The sequence below is a fragment of the Malaya genurostris genome, chromosome 3, assembly GCF_030247185.1.
Source record: "Malaya genurostris strain Urasoe2022 chromosome 3, Malgen_1.1, whole genome shotgun sequence".
In the NCBI taxonomy this organism is placed as follows: Eukaryota; Metazoa; Arthropoda; class Insecta; order Diptera; family Culicidae; genus Malaya; species Malaya genurostris.
The window spans coordinates 197,548,611-197,575,821 of NC_080572.1; the positions used below are offsets into that span (position 1 = coordinate 197,548,611).

General features: G+C 36.0%; 1 protein-coding gene across 5 annotated transcripts in view; it reads left to right on the forward strand.

Annotated features, from left to right (window-relative positions):
• LOC131434427 (sphingosine kinase 2-like) overlaps window positions 1-26,476 on the forward strand; it is a 70,198-nt gene extending 43,722 nt beyond the window's left edge. For all 5 annotated transcript variants that reach the window (XM_058601122.1, XM_058601125.1, XM_058601123.1 and 2 more), the window contains exons 3-4: window positions 23,987-24,086; window positions 24,150-26,476. In XM_058601122.1, the coding sequence (XP_058457105.1) occupies window positions 23,987-24,086; window positions 24,150-25,082 (1,033 nt within the window). In that variant the 3' untranslated portion in view covers window positions 25,083-26,476. The remainder of the gene's footprint in view (window positions 1-23,986; window positions 24,087-24,149) is intronic.
• Window positions 26,477-27,211: the final 735 nt, after the last annotated feature.

The window sequence follows — 27,211 nt, forward strand, 5'->3', positions numbered from 1 at the left end:
CAACCATATGGTAGATTTATTGATTAACATCAGGAAAAAAGACACAGGAATTTGTTTTTATGCACACATTGTTGACATTACTCATACGCTTGCAAAGTGTCTTGCGCCTTAAAATATATCTGGAACAAGATTTATAATAGTGTCCTCAACATTTTGATGGTTCAGTCATATCGAATTGCAAGCACATTTTAAGCCTAACGTTAATGAATTTTAGAATAACTTCATAATATTCAAAATCCCAGATACCATCTCTACTATGTCCAGTCTACTTCCGAAAGAAAAAAAACGATGAATATCATAACAAATGCTTTATAAAATTTTGGAATATTTATTTGCTTTGACCGAACTTAAGACGCCATTGCTAAAATGATAGCTCTCGGTTGCCCAGCTCACCCCGAATGTCCCCATTGTTGGACCGTGCCTCTGCAAAGGCTAAGCCATAGGATAAACGGCTCAGTTCCAGCTCATGCGGCGTCTCGTCACGCCGGTCGGTGATTTCCCGTGGTGTCATGTTCTATAATAGAAAATAACGTCGTCTTCGATTCGGCACTTTTGTGTTTGTATGAATCATACGAAATGTTTTGCATTCAACCATGACCGATAATTAGTAAGCTTGCGTTGATATCAGAGACGATCTTGTTAGTTAGTTGTCTATGTTAATCCATCAATCGGTCTAATGTCTAATTACAGGGCTTTAAAGTATAATTTGAAACTCAAAAAAATATAATTCGCTCAAACGATTGCAAAGTCTTGTGAAATTTTCCGATTACAAATTCTTGTGATTTCCGGGTATCAAGAATTAAAAGATGGGAACCATTGTGTGCAAAGAAAGACTGCAATCATCAGTAATCAAGATAAAGATAATTATATTGGAGTCATCCGGTGGTATGTTAGTTTATGTCATTGGACCATACTCATCAATTCGTAGCTTTGGAACTGGAACTCAGTTCCAACCTAGAATAACTTTTTACCTACGAATAAAATCGATGTTTTGCCAACTTTGCTGCAGTGCGACTCCTTAACTCAATCAACAGACACACCATCGAGACTGATAAATTACCGCAGGAATTGTCTAGTCATGGATCCGCTTTCATTCGACTCATCAGTTCGTTTTTTTTTCACGTTCGGTTCCACTTGAATGCCTGTGGGAAATGAGATTTCATGCGGTCTTTTGTTGGCACGACTCAACACGTGATCACACCAGTTTTTTTTTTCTCCAGACTTCATCTTTAATTCAATTCCGTACAAGCCTGCAGCCTCACGTACATCGGCAGACCATGAGTTGAGATAAGTTGATTCATGGAATGACAGAAAAAGCAACCATTGAACAATCCAGAGGTCACTTATTTCTAGCCATCCTTGAATGAGCAGTAAAATAATTTTGTTGTGATTGAAAATGGTTTCTACACGGGACAATATCACAGTCAAAATGAAAGTTTGTCAATTCCGTTTCAATTCAATTCAGTCGAGACAATAAAAAGTTTATACTGTTAGTTTATACAAATATACCGATATCAGTAATTTTCCGAGTTTTCTAACCGTCCATTTTCTTTGTTATTATGTTTCCGATTTTTTGTGTTGTTATTAGTAGTAACAGACGTACCATGTTGTACATTGGTTGTTGTCGATGAATTATTAGAAGATAGTTTTTCATTGTCCTCGTTTGGAATCAGAACAGTAGTAGTTTTGTTGTCCTTGGACGTAGATGTATTCTTGTTCGGTTTCTCCTAAGCTATTCTGTAGTGAGCAGTTTCCTGGTAATATTGACATATGGCCAGCTGATTGTTGTAGGTGATCAGCGATTTACATGAGTACATTTTGTTCTGACCGAGAGGCAAATAAGATGGAATTGGTTTGTTTTAGGCGCAAGCGCAACTCACCAATCCCGGTTTTTGTACCGGAAGAAAAATCTTCCATACTTCACTATTCTTTACGTTTCGTCTTCGACTCGTCAGTGAAGAGCAGAACAAATTGAACTGCAAACTTAAATAGTTTAATTTGAACCGCCAAGCAGACGTAAAGTTAACGCTATTTGCGAAACACTTTTTGCTTTTTTCATATATTGCTTTTCTCATATAGAAAGGTTATGCAAGTACTGTGAAAACCGACTTTTCAAAAAAAAAAGTGAAATGACAATTTTCATGTCCTGTCATAGTTTAAATGTAACTACACGGAAAACCCTGCAATAAAGAAAATACAGAAATTGTTGTCAAAAACAGCACAAAGCAAAACAAAAATCGCTATAAAAAATCAACCATTACTTTAGTTGAAATTCAAACGCGTTTCTTAAATATTTTCACGCAAACGAAATTCGCTTATTATATACGTTTGTAAAACTCATGAAAAGTAACGTTTGAATGATAGCAAATTAATGTTTATCATAATACGAGTTGTCAGAATATTAATGTGATGATAAATTATCTACATCCTTACTGCTCTGGTGTTACAAGAAGAAACGATTGATATTGAGTAGTGCTATGCACAGAACTGATAGCCGTTAGATATATTGCAATTAACAAAACGTGTTTAACCAAAACTAGAACCCAGTGAATTGTATGCGTTTGAATTTTGGTCTTAAAATCAACTTGATTCTCCATCGTGAAATGCATGTTAATGAATGAGCATAATGTTATCTTCAAGTCATGTACAAAAAATGTATGAACAAAGTGATTAAATTGAAAATGGTTAATATTCACTGATATAATCTGTTGAAATTGTATGTTGCAATGACTCAAAAAATAGAAATCAGTTCATTCGGTTCGACTTTTTGTTCGTAAGTAATATAGTGGTCACAATTACAAAGTTTCGTTGACACCAGCACTACTAAAAGACAGTATATTGAAAACAAAAATAAAAATGGTTTTAATGAATAATTCATTTAATATAAAGCAAGGGCTGAGAAATGTTTTATCATACCGATAGATATATCATTTTTCTGCTCCAATAATAGATTAATATAATTTTTCTGCTCCATTAAAAATAATACTTGGCTTGATAGGATACGAGTGTTATCCTTTACCGAAAACTAAAAATTAAAAATAAATTTTAGGAATATAGGATCTCATTAGACTTTGAATTGATATACTAGTTTTTTCGCAAATCAGTTACCAATCATAGAAATCAATTAATTTGATGCGTTACTTTCTCAAAAATCAACAATCATTACTTCAGTGAATAAAAACCGTGTTTCTAGTCTATTTTGCTATTATGTTGTTACTAATACAACATTAACTTTTATTTATTCCGTCATAATATAATATATTATTTATATTAAATATTATATATTTTTTATATATGTTAACATACCGAATTTTCATTTAAAAAATCAGAACGTATAACAATAAGGAATATTTTATTGTCATTCAAAATCAATAATTTTGCTTCAGTTGAAATAACTAATCGTAATATCTAAAACCACTAAAACCGATTTGTTTTTCAACTCACATAACTGTTAAATCAGAAACAAGGTCGGTTGTTGTAACTAAAATCTTTATTGAAATTGAAAGGTGTGTGTCTTGTTTTCTGTTGATCGAAAAACAAAAATGACAGTTTAGAAAAAAACAACAATCGATTAGTTGTACCAAATTTTAACCAATCAAATTAAAAAAAAAACAACTAATATTTTGGTTGTTTCACGACCGCGAGGGGTTCTGTGTAGTTCGCGCTCGCGCGACGCTCACGCTCTAACAGCATCCTAAGAATCCTTCCTTATCGGGTATCGAACATATGTCTACTAGATTGGGACTCCAGTGCCTTATACTCGTGAACATCCTGTAGTGAGATTTCCATTCAATTTTGTTGTTCAATGCGAGTGTTTTGGCGATCTTTGTATTCAGAATTATATTACTCGAAAACATGTAAGTAATAATGAAATTTACTCGACATGTAAATTAATAGTAACACATAATAGACATGTGTTGAATCGAAAATTTGATTGAAAACCATCATCGATGCTAAATTAAATTAGTTGCATTGAGTTTCCAATTAATTGAACTATATGTTTCTATTTACGCTTAGTTTGTGATTAAATTATATTTAAATGTACAGATTTGTGAAGTAGCTTTAGGTTTAATTGCCTGCTCCAAATTTCTATCTGTTTACCGTTCGCCCGAACAATTTTTAAAACATCGTAAAATGTGCTTTATTTGCGAGGTACCCAGATACTACTCAATGCGCACATACTGAACGTTTTGCCCCGTAGCTTGTACGAAACTAGAAATGCGAGTCTCGATGTTTACCAAAGTGTCAAAGATCCAAAGGCTATACCATTCAGACATACGGAAAAAATACAGCTGATTGTCGATTCTCGTTCACCTTGAAAAGTCTCTATATTCCCTCTGTCGCCACCGAAACCATCGATCGCCTCACGGTCAGTTTGATTGTCAGATGTGTTGCGCTGGCTGCAGTTGCCTCCAGGGAGTTTACACAATGATTTCTGTTCATCGATTTCTTCCATGAGAAGGGCTCCAACCAAATTTCAAGTTCAGTTTGACTAACAACGCTGAAAACTACTCTCCAAACCTCTAATTTTTCACTATTTTCAGCGACAAGTATGTCGAATCAATGACAGATTAATTAGAACTGCTAATGCACTGATGGATTGAATAAAAAGGCGAACAGATTAAAGAGGTGCAGCTTTGCTGGAGCTGGTATCTAAAATTTCGTACAGCATTCAAATGGTATTTGGTGTGGCGACATATATGAAAACAGTGGTCCCCAAACTCACCCCAACTCATTGCGGCAGCGAAGCGAAACGTCTTTGGCCTGTCTCAAAGTGGGGGTAAGTATCGACTCCATTGATGGGAATTTCGTATAGAAAATAACATGAAAACTAGATCGATCGGTTTGATGAAAGCGACTCTGTGCTTTTGATGTTAGTTTTTATTTTGCAAAAGCATGCATTTTTAGAACGGCGCTATGTGTATCTTACCTGTTGCCATTCATTCGTCGGCGGATTATTCCAGACTTACAATAAATAATTGTTCAGTTTTGTACACGTGCATCTTCGATTTCGATAGAAATATTTAAAAAAAAAATTTCTAACTTTGTTTAAAATAAATTTTTATTCGATTTCTCGTTTCTTTTTTACACAAGAATTAATGTTGAAAAATATGGGACTCTTTTTGCATCAACAGCAGATGAAACGAATAAAAGCACAGCAGCCATATAGACAGCAGAAAAAAAATTGAGTTCAATGTGAATTGTTCTTTCACGGACTTGATAATGCCTTTTTGGTATTTTTATTTGTTTCTTTTCATCATACTTTGGTTTGCGATGACATCAACTGTGTAAAGAAGGATTATTAGTTATTTTGTGGTTTAATTAACGAATTATGGTAAAACCGATTTTAATATCTTCGCACCGACTCTAAGCAGCAAGATAGGGCTATTGTACAAAAGTCATCTCATTAGTCATAGTTATTTTGCAGACTACTCGACCTTCACTCATTCACACATTCCTTTTGTGGATTTTTACCTTTATGTTTCAATAGACTTCGCATCCATTTCTTAGCGGACAGAATCATTGCATGGGTGGTGTTACGTTCCTACTGAAACTAATAATTCTTCCAGGTTGGAAGACCAGTGCCCTACGCATTGTGTTATCAACCCGGGACATTCAACGAACGAAATGTAATTAAATCGAATACAATATTTTCGCTTCGGCTTTAAGAAGAAATGCCACGGAAAAAATTATTCGATAATTGTGCGATAATACTGCTATAGCGACAGAGCAATGAAACTTTGCACATGGCTTCAGGATGGCAACCAAGTTTTGAACCGATGGAGAGGTCAATCTGACTCACTTTTTCAAATCGTTGTAACTCGGAAACCGTTAATTGTACAAAAATGGCGTTAAGGAAGAAGTTGTAGGGAATCGATTGGGCACTCTAAAAAAAATATACACTGAAAAAAATTTTTGAATTTTTTTCTCAATAATTACAAAATAATCCGAGAAAAGTTAAATAAAAAAAATCAGGGTTTTATTTTTTTTGATAATTTTTATTTTAAAGCTGGTAATAAAACCTACAGATTGATGACTATCCCATCCATGCTTTTTGAAAAAATGAAGAGCTTACAGCTAAAACAATTTACAGATATATTCGAAATTTCAAGTTCTCGTTAAAAGATAATCATTTAAACAGTAGAATGTTATTCTACAGGTTAAAGACAACAAATTTGTTCATGATATCCTTTCTTCTAAAAGTAGCTGTTCTTGAGATACTTGGATATTTAATTCTAACACCATTTTTTATATTTCCATGAATTGTTTATTTGCTTGCTATATCTACAATTATTACATGTAAATGAACAATTCTTTATTATATTTAAGGTTTTAAGTTTTTGAAAATTGTATGAGTAATACGTGCATCGTCATTCGAATACAGTCTTGTGACGATTGTGGTTTCTGAAATCGGAATGAAAGAATGGTATTTCTGTGTGCCTGGAATCATTTTGGTATCCTTATAAACACTACTCCACTCGGTCACACCCCGTTCGTAATCTTCTTGTGACACGTAACAAAAAGACATGGTCGTGAATGCATTTCGACGTCTCTGCTCTGCCCATTCATATAATTGTTTTGCAGTTGTGATTGGGTGTTCATGTAGTCACTCAGTATCAATGTTATAGATTAATTTAAATTTACAGAGATTTGCAAATTTGGTTCTCTTTTTGTACTGCGAGGCAGCTCCGTTAGACATAAATATTGCTTTTTTAATTTGAATTTTGTCTTTCAAAAATGACATTAAGTGTGAAATAAACACTTGAACCGCGATGGTATCGTGCATAAGCACTTCTGAAATTAAGCTCTTCTGATTCTCTATAACAAATTTCAAACGGATGAATGGTTGCTTGATCATTGCTCCAATAGTGGCTTTGAACAGCATCCTGAAGCACAAATGAAAAATTTTGTGTAGATTTTGCCTTTTTAAGAAAATCAGATTGCTGATTTTTAATAAAATCATGAGTCACAAGTGTTTCTAATTTTTCGCAAAAATATGCTGCAAATTCTTCTACTGGTTTGACAAATTTCTCTAGATCACATCTGTCAGTAGAAACCCATTGTTCAAATCTTATCTCAGTAGAATCACGTTCCTCGAAATCGTCTAAAACGCTTCTCTCCAGATCTTGTGTCGCTGGACAACTTTTGCATTCACGGAGGTAGTAGGATCTTTTTGACGAGTCACATATAGCTTTTTTAAATAATAATTCTTATCATCATACTTGAAATATTTTTCAACAGCAACATGTTTCATTAATGAAACATTCTCATGGATTGTGCAAACACATATGTTATGTGAACCAGAACTTCCAAGCAACTTGCAGTGTTTTGGTCTTAATGCTGCAAATGTACTAAATCCAATATTTCGATCTGGAAATTCCTCCTTATAACCCAAATAAATTTCTTTCAATGATGAATAAAGCAATCGTTTTTGTTTGCGTTCACACTTACCATTCATTTTGTCTGTGACGCAATCTCTTGATCCCGGCAATACTCTGCTGACGTCATCGCTGTTGAAATATTGAAATACCTCGTTTTCTATCGTATCGTATCGTATCGTATCGATTAAAACAATGCTACGAAAGAAACATGCATAGTCCTGGCTTTAAAAACGCAGATAAAAGCTTTGTGTACTCGCAAAGCATTATTTATTTTAGTAAAAACTAGTGCAGGTGTGGAATGTAAATAGATATTTGCTAGCTGGCGATGCTCTGACGACCGTTAGACTTCATTCTTGTACTAGTATCAGCAATACTGATGATATTGTCACTTCTAGTTTTCATACCCGTTTAGTTTTTCCTCTGCATTCGCCAACACTGTCATTTTTATGAACGCTTCGAGTTTGTTTTGCTCGTGTTCAAGTAGGTAAAAAAGTCTAGTTTATCTGGCATGGAAAATATGTAACTCGAAAGCACCCACCTTCAGGGGTCATTCATAAACCACATCGACTCATTGCACAGTGGGAAAAACCTAGGACAGGACCAGACAACTGGCTTCTTTTTCCAGAAAAATAAATTTCTTCTTATTCCGGTAGCTCCCTGTTATAAATAATACATTCCTTGCGATCACTGTTGCCAGTAGAAATAATTATTCATTCTGCAAAGCTTCTCCCCTTATAACATGCGATTATTTATCATTTGAAAACACTTAGACAAATGTTATATCAGTCAAAAATATAGCTCTGAATTCATTTTGATCAGATGCTTGTCTTAAAGAAAACGTTTAGTTGAAACAGTTCAATAAAAAGGTTCTAAAACAGATTTTTGGGTAAACCTTATTAACTAAAGTATCCAAAATATATTGTCTGGAATATAAATCACAGAATACACAATAAATTAAAAGTTCCTCCTTCAGTTTTCATTTTTAATACTTTACTCCATTTATAATTCTATTCTTTCGCTCACTACCAACAGCGAAGACAATTAAGCAGCTAGACTACTTTGTACTTGAAACTGAGCAAGTAAAACTTCAAATGACTAGGTACGATTATTCAACTGACGATGAATTCTGGGAGCTTCACTTGAAAATGACAGCAAAAGTCAAATGAATTCCTATCGATATGCTGACAGTCAGTGGCCATAAATTTCGTTTTCAACTGATACTGTTCAATTGAAAATGAAATTTTACCGCACTGGTCTCAAATCACAAGGAAGCATCAACCAATCTAATTTTTACATTTTGTTATGAATTTTTAAAATGGGATAGTTTTAAATGGGATAGTTTTATCATCTCAGCGAGGTTACATTCTCTTTGAAATTGGTGGTACGATCTTTTAATTCCCTGAAGTTGAAGAAAAATTTCAAATTTAAATAATTTTTGGTTCAAAGTCTATATCTCGATACAAGTTATTGCAATTTAAATTTTGTACATGAATTTGAGCAAGAAACGTTCAATCAACATAAATGTAAGAATTGATAACGGTGTCGTATTTCATTGAATCGTCTGGAATACTAAAAAATCATTCAGGAAAGGCATACTTTAAGAATTATTTTGAATTTGAAATCATATATTTTTTGGTATCGAGGATAAACCAAAGATAAACCGACGACACGACCAGACACTTCGAAGAAAAATCGGAATGAAAAGTGTTCGTAAGCGATTTACCGCCAGTTACCACAAAAACAGTGACCCCTTGATATAGATACAAATAATCTTCTTGAGCAACACTGTTTAAGTTGCTACGAACTCGTTGCCAAGGAACATTGGGAGCTATAAACAAACAAACTGAAAATTTGATCTGCGTTCGGAAATTGCTCTGCTTGGAGTAAGTTGAAAATATGTTTTATTTTTCCGATTAGGGCTTATTATTTTTTAACCTAGCATATCACTGCATAAGTGAAAATAAACGAAAATTGCAGATAACATTACCAATAGTTCTTGGACGCTTCCAGCTCCTTCAATTTTGGTAAGATACCTTACAGCTATTATTCCTTTTAATGACTTTTGATACGAGTATCCATTTCCAGGTTCGGAACTTTTCAGATATGCTGGTACTCGAATCATTATGACCACAGCTTAAGTTACAATTCGCTTATTATCCGAAGAAATGAAATTTGAACCAAAATCCTCGTATTCTAAAAATTTGCATAGTTCCTATTGCACAATGATCGTGGCCAAAAATTGAATCGTAGGAGTGACGCAATTAAAAAAAACGCGTTTTTTCTGTCTGTTCTTTTTTTCGATTTCTTGAAATCCGTCAGCAGAGTAAATTTTAAAATAAAGATTAAAGATTTCAATAAAAAACTAGCCTAATAAATGCTTCGGAAGGAATATATGTAATTTTTTTCTTATGTATTAGTTTATTGAATGATGGTAATACAAATTTAGCGAAGAGTCACCCTGAAAGGACTTCCGCAAAAGCACTAATGTGGATCTTTTTGAAAGCGCTCAAAGTACAAAAAGTATAAAACAAGTAAATCAAATTTGTATCACCTAGTAGTTTTCAATAGTCAAGATCACTCTTAAAAATAAACCATTATTCGCAATATCTATACGAAACACTTTAATGCCAAAATGAGCTTTCAGTTGTTCCTCAAAATCTACGATTAGTTGAGTTTCATACTTTTTCAGAGTCAGCTAAGTATCTTTCGGAGATAGATATTATTTATAAACTAAAACCCAATTGTGAGTGACATAGTTTTGTTTTTCTGAGTATGACATTTACTTGTTTTTTTTTATGCATTCCACTGCATAAAATCAAATGCACTTGAATCAAACGTTTATATTTCTCCATATGAACAAATTTCAAAAAGCAAAATATTTTCAGACCACATGTTTCCTGTTTACATTGATAAATGGAACCGAATGCGTAACCAAGGTTATGGTAACTGTTTTTCGACAAACAACATTTTATCGACTTGGGTTGCCAGTTTCGAACATTTTTCAAATGATATCATTTTGACATTTCGAGTTACTTAGGGGTAGTTAAATTTGTGATACAGTATTCAAACACGAGTGGCACGTCGTGTCGTCGGATAAACTGTAGATGGAGTGGTCTGCGATTTCTCATATATCATTTGAATGGGACCCCTCGATGAGTTCGGTTCACTTTCAGTTTCAGTCTTTCATAGCAAAACAACAAGCGTTTGATCGCTAGATGCGTCGTAACTATGACAATGATTGTTTATGTTTGAAACAAAATCAAGTAACAGTAAGAATGGTATTGAGCAATTTTGCTTCATTTGTAGTGGTTCTTAAAATAAGAAAGTAAAAACTACTTAGAAGTATTGCTTAGAATTTATTTAATTTGTTAATGCCTCATCCCGGGAGGCATTAAAGTCAATTAAAACAAGAAATCATTATGTGCTGATTGTAAACATATGTTTGCTTCCTTCCTAATTTGTATTGATTCCATGACATTTGGCTGGAACTAGTCGATACTTGTTAACGAAGAGTCAATAAAATTTCATTATTGCTGAGCCTACTATTTCACGATTACTGACCCAAAACTTTTCAATGAATGGTATGGGACATTATAATCTTTAGTTTATCTTTGGATAAAATCTGATAAATCAGTTTATTTTCATACCGAACCCGAGTCAGTCGACGCAATGAACCGCGGACGACCGGAACTACATAAACATAAGCATCGATGTCATCGCAAGTGCGTAAAATTTGAGCTTCGGTACAAGAACTTGCAATTTCGCCTAAGGAGTAAACTTTTTATTTAAAAGATATTTTATTCAGGCCTATTTGCGTACAAGCTTTACGTGGCCGATTTAGCTGAGTTTCTAGATAATTTGTTTTTGTATTGGATTTCGTTGTCACCCTTTTTCTAAGCGGAGAGGAGCTTCCATTTTCCACCTGCGAGGATTGAAGGGCAGTTTGTTCGCGGTTCGTCTCGTCATTCATTGCCGCATCGGTGGTATTGTTGTTGATTTCGTTGCTAGTTGCTGTAGATGCGTCTTGTTGTACATTGTTTGCAGTTGCTGGTTGGTTGGATGGTAAGTTGTTAACTGCAGCTGGTGTACTTTGTTCTTTAGGGGATACGCTGGATGGTTTCGTTGAAGGGGATGCTTCACTGTTGTTGGTGACTGTCACAGGTGTACTGGGGTTGCTTGGGGTTGGTATGCAGGAAGTACCGTTGTCCTTTGGTGTAGTTGTCTCCTTGTCCAGTTTATCACATGGCTTACCGTAGTGGACAGCTTTTTGGCAATACACCCAAACCTCCATTTACGAACCTTATATATGTATGTATGTATGCTTACACACTCACTCGTTTGCGAATATGTGTATATATTTATACATATAAATGATCGCTTTTACTTCACCACTATTTATATGTATTAAGAAATACAAATATTTGCACACATGCGTACGTATATTAATACATATATACATATATAAGTTACGTAAATGGAGGTTTGGGTGTATTGACATGTGGCCATCTGATTGTCATAGGTAACAAGTGATTTGCACGGGATTCTTGTATCCTGACCGAATGTCACATATGAAGGTATAGGCCTCCTCAAGCGCATGCGTAACAAACGTACGCCATTTAGAATACCGGGGAAAAAATTCTTCCACTTTTCTTTTTCGATAGAGAGAATCTCTCCGTATTGAGACACAGTTTTGCGAATATAATGATCGATGACGCTTGAGGGAAGATCATGCACACGCACTTCTATAGCACTATCTTCCATATATACTGGAATGTTGTACTTGATATTTTCATGCTCCCCATAGTGCACATTATTATTGTCTTTAGCGAATTGAATTGCATCCAAGTCTTTATAGAACTGGATATAAACAACATTATTGGTCTTATTGCATTGAAGTAAATGCACACGTTTAATGTCAAGATGCATTTGCTCCTTAAGCAAACCATCAAGTTCTCGTATCGAAGGTCGAATTTTGCACTGTCTGAAGTCAACAATAATCGTGTTCTTTCGTAGCGACGGTACCTTTTGTTCGTTTGGTTCACTCATTTCGAGGACGTTATATTGTTCACTACACAATACTGTACTTGGCTTCTGCTGTCCTGAACGTAAGCGGTTTTGTTTTATCGACTGACTTGGATGAGATGAGAAAGCGAACTGAAGGAGCAAACTTATCTCGATCTCCAGTAACTGCGTATATTTCAATTGAACAAAACTGATAATGTTGTATACGTTCCATTCTTCAAGGAGTGCAAAGTAATTGAGTTCCCTAAAAATAAAAACAAACATGAATTTATTAGAACAAATATGAATTTATGCCTCAGTACGAAGAGATTCTTTGGTCAAAAATGGAGCGCAGAATTTTTTTCCGCAGTATCCTGAATGGCGTGCGTTCAATACGTCTGTACTGAAAGAATGCTAAACATTCTTATGAGAAGAAAGGTTTTTCAGTCAGAACACAAGGATTCCGTGTAAATCGCCCGTCATCTACGACAATCAGTAGACTACATGACAATATTGTCAGAAAACATTTCACTACGGTAAATCCTGCGATAAACTGGACAAGAATACATCTGCGCTCAAGAGAAATGCTACCTTTTCTACACCGTCTCCGGGCAATTCCAGTACTTCGGGGACAGAAATCAACAACAATCAAAAACTTTCATCAACGAAACCATCATCCGCAACCAATGTAAACACCAGTATCATTGAATCCAACGCCTCAAAAAATAACAGCAATAAGCTGGTTGCCACTTCGTTACTGATGAAGATCAACTGAAATTGTCCAGTCGTGGGATTGGAAAATCACCCTTTAATGTACTTCTACTGGTAACTCCAGAATAGAATGATCACTGCCAGCGTCGGCCTGGTCCGAATGAAAGTCGGGTAGGAAATAGGAAGGATTGTTAGTTCAACACTTGTTACTAAAGGCTGCATATACTACTGCGAACTATACAAGTTTCACAGGAGGAGGATACTTGTTGGTATACATTCTAGTGAAGGTGGCATCCGTGCTCGATTTAGTATGTTCCGCGCTATCGCAGAATGGACAAGGACTACCAAAAACATTTCTGATTAGAAATAGCTTCTACAGAAGAAACGAGTGAATATGATTTATGCAAATTGAAGTCTTGAAAGACGAGAAATGGCATAAGGTGAGAAAACGAATTCTTTTTAAAAATTAAGACTAAATCTTTCGCTGACGTTAGCCAGGTTGCGACTGGCACAAGACAGTAATCGATTATATATATACTACCCTACCTAGTGCTTCAGTGAAAAATAAATATAGAGCGAGAAGACTAGTGTGTTGTTGTCTGATAAACAGAAAAGATGTTTGGATATTGGGTACCGGTCGTGAGGCGGCTAGGATTTATATTATTGTTCCATGCACGCTTACCAACTCGGTGCTGTTGTAGAACTGTGTCTACCACAGCTCAGGGTGGCGGAAATGGTAAAACGCGTAAGCACAGATTGCATAAGAACGTAAGTTCGAGTCTTGCCTCTGAGCGTATCTTTTTCCAAAAAAAAAACATTTTCTCTGTGAGTTTTCATTCATTTCGCTTCTTTAATATATGCTTCCACTCAGTCATTGCAAAACTGAACTTTGGTAATCGAAAGTAGGAAAAGAGAAACTCCTGCGATTGTCACCTTTTGCAACATGGAAGCAGCAACACAGTGGCTACTGGCAGCAACACAGTGGATATGATTTTAATGTGTCACGAAGCAGAATACGTACAAATTTTGTGAATATTATTAGGAATTATCATTAGGACCAAATTGTGTCTGTTGATTGTAAATAAATGAATAAATAAATAAACTACTCTTTTCTTGACTATTTTGACCACCGGATTCCACACGGCCTGTAGGCTGGTCCTGTCTGGAAAAAGATCATAGGTATTATCAGTCTCCTAGTGAGCCTCAGCCCTATGCCCGTACAAGTGAATCCAACACCTGAAAAAATAACAGCAGTAAGATAGGAAAACCCCACAACGATGTTTCCGCCAGCAACAGCGACATTGAACTAATGGACGAGTACGTGAATAGTGAACCATTACCTTCCTTAAAATGCTGAACAGCAACATGTTATAAGAAATATATTGTGAAAGTCTACAAAAGGGACACCTGTAAGAGAAATAAAAGTAAACGATTAACGAAATTATTCAAATGTGAATATTTTCAAATTCATCAAAAACGACGATGCAGTGCGACAGAAGACAGTCGGCTCACATAGATTCTGCAGAAACGAGCACAATTTTTGAAGTCTTCGTAAACGTATTTCCTGGCTCGGCATATTTGTTATTAAGTTTTACACGAATAACCTTTTACATGACATAACCTCACAAAATTCGCTGCATGAACACCATTTGACAGCTGACAGTGGTTTGTTTATATGTTCATTCTAATTTAAATTCGTGTTAACGGAGATGTAAATAAACCACCGACAACTGTTAAACATTAACTTTATTCATCACGAGTTTATTTGTGATGTCATCTTGTTAAACCTAATTAGGTTTTTTACCGTCACTGCTAATCTCAATCGAATGAACACATTTTGACAGTTCAGCGGTTGACAAACGGATGAGAACGTGCACGGTCTATATCGCCTAAATAGAGTTTAAAAACATTTGTTAACGATTCGGTACGGTTCGTTTCAGAAATCCATTAAATAAACGTGGCCAGTTGTGAAGTGTAAAGATTATTGTTTAAGATGTCACGATAAAAAATCTAATTAGGTTTTGCACGAACATTACATAATCTCACAAAATGAACAGAATGAACTTTTTTTGTTCATCAGAGGTTCACCGTTTGAATTTGAGAATTGCAAGTCGCTAAACAGATTCATACAAATAGGGTAACAGAGGTATTTTGGCCCACTTTAGGATTGATTTTATTTTGGCCCACTTTGTAAAAATATCCACTAAATGTTGTAATATCTTTGAAAAACCCTTCCGCAGTAGGTAGTTTAAAGTGATTAACGTCAAAATGATGCAACATGGGTTACTCAACATCGATTAAATCCATAAAATTTGTTAGGTGGGCCAAACTATATGAAGTGGCCAAAATACCTCTGTTACCCTATAGCTCCTTGATGCTGGAAACGCATACAGCGCAATTTTTTTAGTTCTTGATACTGTGGAACACGTTTTTAACAGGCACTTTTTCGTTATTTTCCAGTTTTTAATTTGCAGTCGCAAAACAATGCACCGGCAGCTGTCAAAGATGAACTTGATTCATTGGCAGTTCATTTGGGTCGTCATCGTGTAAAATCTAATTAGATTTTTTATCGTGACGTTACAAATGAACAAGAATTCATCCTTGACAGTTTAGCGGTACTGTTTACAAGCAAGCTTAAACAAAAATTGAAGAACACATCTCAAACAATCATCTTTACATTTTGCAACTAGTGACTTTCATTTAATACATCTCAAAAACAACCCGTATCCAATCGTGAACAATTGTTTTAAAACTCTATTTAGGCTATATGGACTGTAAATGGTCTCATCCAATTTGTCAACAGACAAACAAAAAAATCTATGTTTACAAACAGTACTGCTGAACTGTCAAAATGTGTTCATTTGATTGAGGTTAGCAGTGACGGTAAAAAACCTAATTAGGTTTTGCACGATGACCACTCGAATGAACTACCGATGAACTGCCGATGAATCAAGTTCACCTTTTGACAGCTATCATTGGTTTGTTTACATATATATTAACACATATTCTAATAAGAATGAACGCAATGAACACATAAACAAAGCACTGATAGCTGTCATAATTGATTAATTTTGTTCATTTTTGTGAGGTTATCGTGCAAAACCTGATTGACTGATGAGCTCAGAAAATTAGGTTTTGCACAATGACGACACAAATGAACTCATGACGAATAAAGTTCATTTTTTGGCATTTATCGGTGGTTTGTTTACTTATCTATTACTATTTTTTATTCTATTTACTATTAATTAGGATGACACATAAACAAACCACCGATAGCTGTCAAATTATATTCATTCAGTGAATTTTGTGAGGTTATTGCGACGTTCGAGCAAAACCTAATTATTATTCCGTTTTGCCATTTTAATAAGCCATTTTACTGTACCGAGTTTGAGAACTGGGTTCGTGTTTGCTTTACCACTTGAGTTGCAAGAGATCATTTTCAGTTTTTCAGTTTATTTTCTCATAAACTCAGGTCATATCAAGCTTGAATAACATTGAATAAAAATTCCCAAAAAAAACCGCCGTCAGTTGGAAAACCCCCGCGCTGCGTTCGAATCAAAAAACCTATTCTCGAATGTCACCGTGGACGACAATTAGCAGCTTGTCGACACGGTCTTTTCCGCCGGGAGAAACATCCATTTATCCAACTGTTCTAGCAGCAGCGAATCGCACGAATCGCAAAACTGAATATGCAAACTAAGGTGAAGAACCTTATGTATGCGAGGAAACGGCGCGGTCTGGATTCGCGTGACTTCCACCATGATTTGGAAATGCAAATGTTTTCTGAAGAGCGCGTGACTGCTTTTTTTTCTCGTCTTCTGGACGAGGCAGTTAACATCCGTATTTTTTGCTACTGCTATTAGCAGTATCACCTAAGGCGAAACAACGTGCCGTATCGGACGGAAGCATCTAATTGGTGTCGGAAGTCACGCAGGGCACGCACATTAGGAGTATGGGGATGTTTATGACAAGTGTAAATCACATACATAAAATTTACACTTATGCGGTGATTTTGTATTTATAAAAGCATAACCGTTTTAATTTGACAGATTTTATTCAGAGTATTTTTCTTCGATTAAATCGTTTTGTTTTATTAATTAAACACTCAGCACCTATTTTTATTTATTCAGATTAGGATGTTATGCTGAGTCATATTGACTCAATTTCAGATTGAACACGGTTTACTTAATTTTTTCTTATTGAACGAAACTCTCGTTGTTTTGTTTTATATTTGTTTTAACAACAAAAGTGAGAACGAATGAAAGAAAAGATTCAAAACAACTCTAAATCGAGTAAAAAGATGTTAAATAAAAGGTAGTTTTTATTATCTGTGTAGATTTAGGATTGATGCACTCCTATAATTTTAGCATTCTACATTTCTTAATGGACGTGTTTCTAACTAGTTCCTAAGACAAGATCTGACAACTGGGGATCTGCTTTTGTTCCAAAATGGACCAGTTTCTGATTAGCTGATTTTGATGTTGTTACCCGCACATTGCGTCAGAAAAAACTTTTGCAGGGTACGCGAGCAATGATGCCAAGTATAAAGAAAATCAGAAAACAAGTTTATTAAAATGTTTAATTCTAGCTCACCAATGAAAATGAAAATTTTCAGAGAATGTTCAACTTTTTTTCAATCTCATTTGTAATAAATGTTTATAGTGGCAGCACTGTGTAATCAAAATCAGCATCAAGCCGTTTTTCTTTTTAGTGAGTTAAAGTGTAACCAAAAAAGATTTGTTCAATTAGTGTAAACTCGAAAATGTGTTTAGTTTTACGAGAAGAATGAACAGCATACTGTGGTCACACTAAGCATTTCTATCCCAACTTAACTTTTCCGGTTTCGAAAAGATCCGGTAATACGTCAACAATGGATTCGATTTTGCGTTCAACATGAGATATTTCGTGTTTTGTCATCAAAGCTCAGATAATTGTTTTTAAGTGTTAATATATAATAAAAAAAGCATTCTCCAAAACATTTCTCATGTTTATTGCAAATCAAAAACCGAGACTAAAAATTTAAATTAAATAAATATTTTTTTCTTACCATAAAGTAATTAAAAAATCTGTAGATATGGCTACACTGTAGCCAATACGTTGGTATTTATCCCACAGGGCCAAAATGACGAGAAAGATGATTCGGAAGGAAGAATAAGAAGCCAGTTGTCAGGTCTTGTCTTAGACATAAACCAATGAGAGTTTCGGTTTGTTTACTTACTCTTTTGTTAATATCTCCTTAATTTTCACGTGCACGTGTACAAAATATTCGTGTAGAATGAAAGACAATTGTTTCTACCAGTACCAAATATGTAAAGAAACGATTGCATAATAACGCATAATATAGGTGATTTCGAAATCGAAGACAAACATGATTGTGGAAGAGAAAAAACCTTCAAAGATTAATAACAATTTACTACAAGCTCTTAAAACCGGGTTAAACCATCACAGGAGATCGCTACCCAACGCAACTGATGCGCCTTAGTCGCGCGCTAAAAGAAAAGCGGCTACAGTATCAAGAGCGACATGGCAAAGTCATCCTCCAACACGACAATGCTCGGCCTCACGTCGCAAAAGTGGTCAAAAAGTACCTGGAAACGCTGAAATGGAAAGTCTTGCCCCACCCGCCGTATTCCTCAGATGTCGCCCCTTCTGACTTCCACCTATTCCGTTCGATGGCACACGGCCTGACAGATCAACATTTGCAATCCTTCGTAGAGTTGGAAAAATGGATTGCTTCATGGATAGCGTCAAAAAAGGACTCCTTTTTTCGAGCCGGAATCCGAAAATTTTCGGAAAGATGGGAGAAAAATGTCGCGACGGACAATACTTTGAATAATAAATCTGTAAGCACTTTTTCGCAATAAAGCTTTAAATTTTGGAAAAAAAAACGGCGGAAGCAAAGTTCTACGCCTAATATGTTCTTTAAAAACTATCGATTCTCTTCAAATTAGATAAATATCGTCATTAACCTCCCCCCCTCCCCTCTTCCTTTCCTTGTTAAGGAAACTTGATACACACTCTCCCCCTAACAATGTCCAGTAAGAAGTATCTGTGGCAAGTTCTTGGCGACAAGTTTCGACACTTTTTGCCTTCGTTAACGCCCAAAATTTCTCAATTGGTCGAAGTTGTGGGCAGTTGGGTGGATTCATGTCTTTTGGGACGAAAGTGACATTTTTGGTAGTATACCATTCTACCGTTGATTTCGAGTAGTGGCAAGAAGCAAGATCTGATTAGAAGACAACAGGATCCTTGTGGCTTCGAATCATGGGTAGAAGTCGTTTTTGTAAACATTCCTTGATGTATATTTCGCTGTTCATTGAAGCAGTGGTGATGAAGGGTTTCGAAATCTTACCGCAGCTACAAATTGCTTGCCAGACCATAGCTTTCTTACCAAATTTTTCGACTTCAATCGATGTCTCGGACTGGTTTAACACTTGCCCTTCTCGCACCGTATAATATTGTGGTTCCGGCAAGGATTTGTAATCGATTTTCACGTAGGTTACGTCGTCCATGATTCTGCAGTTCAAATTTCCAGCAAGAATCGTATTGTACAGATTTCGAACCCTCGGCCTGATCGATGCTTCTTGTTTCGGACTACGTTTTGGTTGTTTCTGCTTCTTATAGTTTCGAAGATTCAAACGTTCTTTAGCACGAAGAACATTTGACTTCGAAGTGCCCACTTTTTTGGCCACATCCCGAACTATACGTTTATCCAACTGAGGGTTAGCAGGACCTTTTTTTTCGAGCCGTTTTCGGTTTATCCTCAAAGGTGTTATCCTCACCGAATTTCCTGATTGCATTTCGCACGGCTTTTTCACTTACCTCTTCCATTTTTTGCTATCTTTCTCAGTGACAGTCCGCGTTCTGTGCACCATTTGTACACAATTTTTCGACGTTGTTCTGCTGGAAGGTCCACGTATTTCGAAACAAACTAATGAAAACGAATAAACAACTGCACAAGTGGTTAGAGAAGAGTGTAAACAACAGGACGCAGCCATAAAAATTGACAGATTCTGAACCATTGCGAAATGGCAGCGGTTTCTGGTTGCCTCCATATTTTCTGGGGTAGTCTTTAATTGGTTATATTGATTGATCTGGGCAGCCGGCTACCGAAAAAAAAATTAATAATTTATCAAACATAGAAGTATTTTTTTACTATTTATGAAATATACCGATATATGTTATCTCTGTTATTACCTTTGTAATATTAATGGATTTGCACAATAGTTGATTTTTATCATTCAATTTATAATCTTGAAAGACATGCGCTGACATGGAAGAAGACAACATTTTTCTAAACCTTTGTATTGTGTAATTCTAGAGCGTGGTTTAGACGTACCATTCGCTCTTTTTTCATAAGTATTACTTGGGAAGGGGCAAAACCAAGCAATTCTTTTAGTTCATTTTTAATTTCATCAATACTTTGATCATTTGATAATCCTTTCAAGACAGCCTTGAAGGGTCTGTCTGATTTTATATCATATGAATAAAATTTATGAAGTTTCTCGGACAAATATCGAATAAGACGTTCGTAATCTTCCAATCCATCAACCAAGACGCGACATTCTCCTCTTCGTCCGATTTGAAATGAGACTTTTACTTCCGGGAGAAAAGTAGAAAGCTCAATCCGGAATGCTTTGAAGTCGGAAATCATCACCGTCACTGGTGGCATAGATTGATGTTTCTTCCCAGAACGACAAGCGTCCATTTTGGGAATTTTTGAAGAATTTTCTTCTATGTCGCTACAATCGGATTCAGGAAGAATCTCGTAAATATTGTTAGACGGCATAGGATCAACGAAAGGGAAATCCGTCCGTTGTCTTTTATTTTTACATTCAGATTCTATAAGATCGTGAATGTTATTAGAAAAATGTTGAATAACGGATTGTGATTTATTCCGTATTGAATTATTTCCAGTCTTAGGTTTGTTACCTTTCCGGTTGGACGCAGGCATTTTTGAAATGAATGAAATTTTAAATTAAATTAACTAGGCTAAATTAGTCTTCGATTAGACTCCTACCGTGTCTTAAAAAAGACTGATTAATTTCTTAGTCACTCTAATATCACTCTTTGTATAGCCTTGAGAAAGGCTGACTAATTGTTAGTCTTTAAAAAAACTGTTAGTGATTCAGGTAGCCTTGAAAAAGACTGAAGCCTTGAATCAATGAAACTAGGTAGCCAGAAAAAATTTCCAGGAGTCAAGAGCTATACGCGTGCGGTGCGAACGACTGTTCAACACCGACTGAAGAAGAAAACATACCTTTTCCGAAGTTAACCGGAAATTGATAAGTTGAATGGAGTTGAATTATTTTATTTTCGAGTTTATTTTGGGGAGCAGGGAAAAGCCCGATGGAGATGAAATATAGCAATATCTCTCTCCAGCAGTATTCGCCGTATCCGTTGCTTGAACATATTTCAGTTTCGCGAATCAGCATTATTCAAGAAATAACACTTTTCACTAATCAACACACTCTTGCCAGAGCTTCAGTATCACTCAAATTAATTGTTTCGACCAGTTACTTTACTGTAAGTTGTTTAATACACATTGAAATTAGACTTTTTTTAGAGTAACTTTTAGGCACCGCATTGTACCAATCTTGTAAAACAATTAGTAAAAAGTTATTAGATAAACTGTATAGCCACAAAAAACTATGTGAACACTGTTTCACCAAGATAATGTACCGATTCACAAGTCGATGGTTAAATTGAAAAAATTGCACTTCGAAATATTCCTCCGTATAGTCCAGATCTGCCCCCCAGTGACTACTGGCTATTCGCTAATTTAAAGAAATATGCTACTATTTTGAAGCATTAGCATTAGCATTAGCATTAGCATTAGCATTAGCATTAGAGACCGCCCGTGCGTTGCTACTCCGTTATTGATCTGGACCAATTGAGATTGCAAAATGATTTTTTGAAGTAACATGTTTGGGAATAACACATTGTTTCACACTGTGCAAACTGTATTGAACCATGCATGCTGATCAATACCGACGCCGGCCACGTCCGAATGCAGATCTACTTGGGAGGGAAAGGATTGTTAGTTCGATGCATGTTGCTACTAAGAACCGAGGAATCCTCTGCATTCCCACATGCATCACAGGAGAGGATACTTTGTTAGTAAATGTTTTAATAATGTTATCATGTGTTTATTGCTCTGGGTAGCCGGCTACCAAGAATGTTTTAAAGTATTATCGTTTTATGTGTTACTTTGTGCTGGCAATATAATGCACGAAACAGTCAATCTCCGAAATTGACAAAACTCCGGACAGCCGGCTGTCGAGTATGCAGTCACTCGTTTATGCATCTACCTTTCGCGTTTTTTTTAGTCATGCAAAAAAAAACACATTCGGATTGATAAAAAAAGGTATCATCTCACTGCTAGGTGGATTAAGCACGTTTTTATAAATGAAACTACGTGATACAAAATAAACGAGCGAATATGATTTAGACAAAAAAGTTGATTCATTGCATTGAAATATTCTAAACAGTTATTATAAAATCATTTTAAATCACCAAACAAAGGTCAACAGATTTCACACGCGTCTTGATTCTTTATTATTTCCGCTTTATTATTTTAATTATTTATTAAAATTATTAATTGGTTATATTAGTTGATCTGGGCAGCTGGCTACCGAGAAAAATATTAATTTACTGTTTGAAATATTAATATCAAGTGTTTTTTACTATGTATTCAATATACCGATACATGTCATCTCTGTTATTAACTTTGTAATATAAACGGATTCGCGCAATGGTTGATTTTTATCATTCATTTTATAATCCTGAAAGACAATCAATAACATGGAAGAAGAAATCATTCCTAATAAAACTTTTCTACGAAGCTAGACGGAAATTGATAGGTTGAATAAAGAGATGATTTAGTAAAATAGAGTAATCAGAAGTAAAACATTGAAAATATCTGATAACTGAAAGGAAAAAGAATCTCCTGCAATTGTCGCCTTTTACGACATGGAAGCAGGAACCCAGTGGATCTATTCTTGGTTCATTTTTTTCCGCCGGATTCCACACGGCATCTAGGCTGGTACAGTCCGGAGAGAGCTAATAGGTACTATCAATCTCCTAGTGGACCCCAGCCCCTAAATATGCTACTATTTTGAAGCAGAAGACAAACCCTTCTGCAAGCACAACATCGAGCAGTTAGAGAAGTTTTGCAATAATTGTACTGCTCTTGATGAACATTACATCAGACCCTGTCAGCTTCGAGCGAAATCAATCTTCAGTTCAACAACGCCATCGCACGGCATCACATTCAGCATATCAAGTCAATTGTATGGGTGCGCATTCCTGCTATTTTGGCGCGCACTAATTTGACATTTCTGTCCCCTATACTTCTATGTATGAGATTCGATGCGGGCTCACCTGAGGGCGACATGCTCGCGAAAAAGGATGTTGCCAATTATTTGTTCGGGAAATGTGAGAGCTGGATATTTTGTTAATATGATGTCTTTGATTACATTCATGGCTAAAATCGATTTTTGGCAAAAAATTGTGTTTTCCTTACTTAGAAACACGATTTATTGAGTGATGTGTTAAAAAATTTGGATTTTTTTTCTTCAGAAATCAGTGATTGCATAGACTTTCTGTACGAAAAAGCTAAAAAGGCTTTTGAAACTTCCTATAAGTTGAGCGAGCATTTCGTTTGCTCGTAGTATCGAGATAATTGAGTTAGAAGCAGTGTAGTGTCTTTCGCTGTTCCACAAGTTCCCTCTTATATGTATGTGAAAATAAATAAACCTTTCTGTAATGACAACAATTTTCCATTTCGTGACTAGAAATCGTTCTCAAGTTTGCTTTCCCAAGTAACTATCTAAACGTTGTAAACTACACTATCTAATGCATGTTTTCCATTTATTTGCTCCATCGTTTAGTGAACCGTTCGAGACAAAACCGATCCTGGCATCAGCTTTAACAGTAGTCAAAGGCAAACATTCCATGTTAGATGTAGTTAGAGTGGAAACACGTTCTCAGGCAAGTGTAAATCACATGTAACATCACGGAGATCTGCTCACAACATAATCTTAATTTTTACAGATAATGTTCTCGTTCCTGTCGGTTGGCTGGGGATTGATTTCGGATATCGACATTGAGAGCGAGCGACTGAGGGCCATCGGAGGTCAACGGTTCACACTATGGTCCGTCCATCGGCTGATCAGCCTACGCACGTATCAGGGCAAGGTCTCCTACATTCCGGCGCTAGTTAGTCTTACCAATAGGTCTAATTCGCTGCCCCGGGAGGGAACCGGCGGCGGTGGTGGTGGTGGTGGTGTTGGATTACTGAAGCATAGTGTGAGTTACAACACAACTCTAGACTGCAGTGATTGTCAAGCCGGGACGAACGGCGACAGCCATAATAACTGTGATTCGTGTGACACAAACTTTAGCGATGTGCTGTCACTGGAGACCGGAAGTAACATGGACTCGTTCCGGCCACGTATCGACAGCTGGTATTCGGCACATTCCAGGAAAAGCACCTATTTTTCCACCGTGGACAGTATTTACGAAAGTGATCAAGCTTCCAATGAGGGAACACAGACTGACGGGAACATGGCACAAATGTACGGGCCTCCATCGCGTATTCCTGCATTGACGGCTCCCGTGTCGGACAACTGGAAAACCATAACCGGCGAGTTTGTCATGGCCCATGCCGCTTATCAGAGTCATTTAAGCACGGACTGTTTTTTCGCACCCCGCTCCAAACTGAATGACGGTGTAATTTGGTTACTAATTATCCGGGCCGGTGTAAGTCGATCTCAACTGCTATCGTTTATGCTAGGGCTGGGCAGCGGAACTCACCTGCCAACACAGGAGAACGAATATATCCAGATGGTTCCGGTGACGGCCTTCCGGATTGAGCCGAGCAGTGGGACGGTCGGGCATATGACCGTAGACGGTGAAAATGTGCAGTACGGTCCGATCCAGGCGGAAATTTTTCCAGGCTTAGCCAAAGTTATGGTACCCAAATAACGATGCAGATAGGAAATGATTTCAACGAGGCGCACATTTTGTGGCAATTATTTTTAGGATAATATAGAGCGTTTACAATACATGTAAAAATTAATGAAGCGGGGTTTGTTATCTCATTCAAGTTGTATAATACGTGTACATCAATCGAAATGTTGTATTAAATTGTTTAAACTGTAATTTTGAATGTTCGTTTGATACGATTTTTGTTTCGCATTATTAAATAAATATTATTAACCGGTTATTTAAATTTGCATTCATTGAATTCAATACTGGTTCATAGTATTGCCAGTAACACAATGTTAAAATTCAAATGCTCTAAATTAGCTTGCATTAATAGAAGATTGCAACACTAGATCCACTATCAACGTGGATTATTTATACAAATGGTTTTGTGATTGCTCAAGATGCATTCAAGTGCATTTTAGATTTCTTCGAGAAGCAGTAAAAAGGAATTAATCTATGTTGAAAATATATGAACAAGTAGACTTGGCAAATCAGAGTATGTAATTTATTTCGATCTAAATAAATCCTCTCACTTGAGTGAACCAGCATCGATAAAAAAGTGTCATGACCGGAAGCCTCCAAGAGTAGTATAATAATCATTTACATATGAATAGCAACGATTGAAAGCAATTAACACTAACACTATCCGTAATTATGTTCAGGAGATTCACAGTCTTCAAATATATCACCTAATCTGGAGCAATTAAGATAAAACAAAAATCATCATTTTTAGACCATAACATTTACCTTTAATACTGATCACTACTTCCCAAAGAAGTATACAGTCAAACGTTGAAATTTGTGCTAAATTCCTACTAAACTAACACAAATAAACTAGAGTTAGACGGACAAGCCAAGCATTGGTACTTTTATAATCTATGTATACACAAATTAACCTAAATCAAATTTTCCCCGAAACAAAGGTTGTAGTTTTTAGCCAAATTCATCTAGAAAATAACGTAAATTTACGTTTCTTCCCTACACTTTACACAACTCACTTGCTTGAGCCTTCATGCCCTTCGTTCTTATATCTCTTATAGTTACTCTGTCCAAATCATTCTGTTATCTAGTCTGTAATCTAGCACCAGGATAGAAACTAGGAAACGTTATCATAGTTTAGCAACTATGTTCGGAGAACTCCACTAGACGAGTACGGGATAAAACCAGACATGTTTTTATTGCATAAGTTTAAGTTTGACAAACGATTGAATCCGAACGTAGGTTTCGTTGCAATACTGGCTTAGATAATGCAAATTTTTAATGGATAATTACAATTCGTTGTTCATATACATTCAAGTTGTGAAAAGCGCAATAAATCATAACATAAAAAGGGGCTTTATTAATAAAAGGTGCATTAAAGAAGAGAAATTAAAACACATTTCCGCAGTAAAGTGTCCCACGTGAAGTTGCTTTTATATACAAAAAAATCCGAAAAATCCATTCTCTTCTTCTTCTGGTTCTGGTTGGCGTCACTTCACTTGAGATGACGCCGATTTGATGGGACAGCAGCTTAGGCTATATTGCCAGTTAATTTTAGTTTATAGTCAAATGGAATTACTTTTCACTAGACTACAAGCGAAAATCTCGCTGCGTGGCTGCGTCGAGTCGTCTAAGTACGGGTAAAATCCTTTCTTTCTTGCGAAATACTCGAATTTTATACAACGTGCTCACCCGTTGATAGTTTCACCTAAAGTGAAAAAATCCATTCTCAATAGGTGGGCATCACCCTTCCGTATCCACCTAGTGCTAGGATAATGCCTTTCTCTTGCCATTTAAATAGTCTCAAAAAAACATTTGCAAGATTCTATCCTCGGTCATTAGTATTGAGAGCTTTTCGAATAACGTGATAGTAGCTTTCAAACGCGCCTAAGACTTTCGAAATCGATTCTTTCATCTCTGAGTGATTTGGCTGCATTCAAAAACACTGGAATTTGTCGATTACGCCATATCGACCGTCCCACGGCAAAAGGGTCTAACTGCAAATGAGAGCCTCTCTTTGTTTACTTTCTCTTTTGATTATTACGGAGCCATTATTGCAAATTCTCTAACGTTTCCAATATAAATCGAAAGATTGTAGCTTTATTTTGAAAGTTTTACGAAGAGTAAAGCGTCAAACATAAAATCCG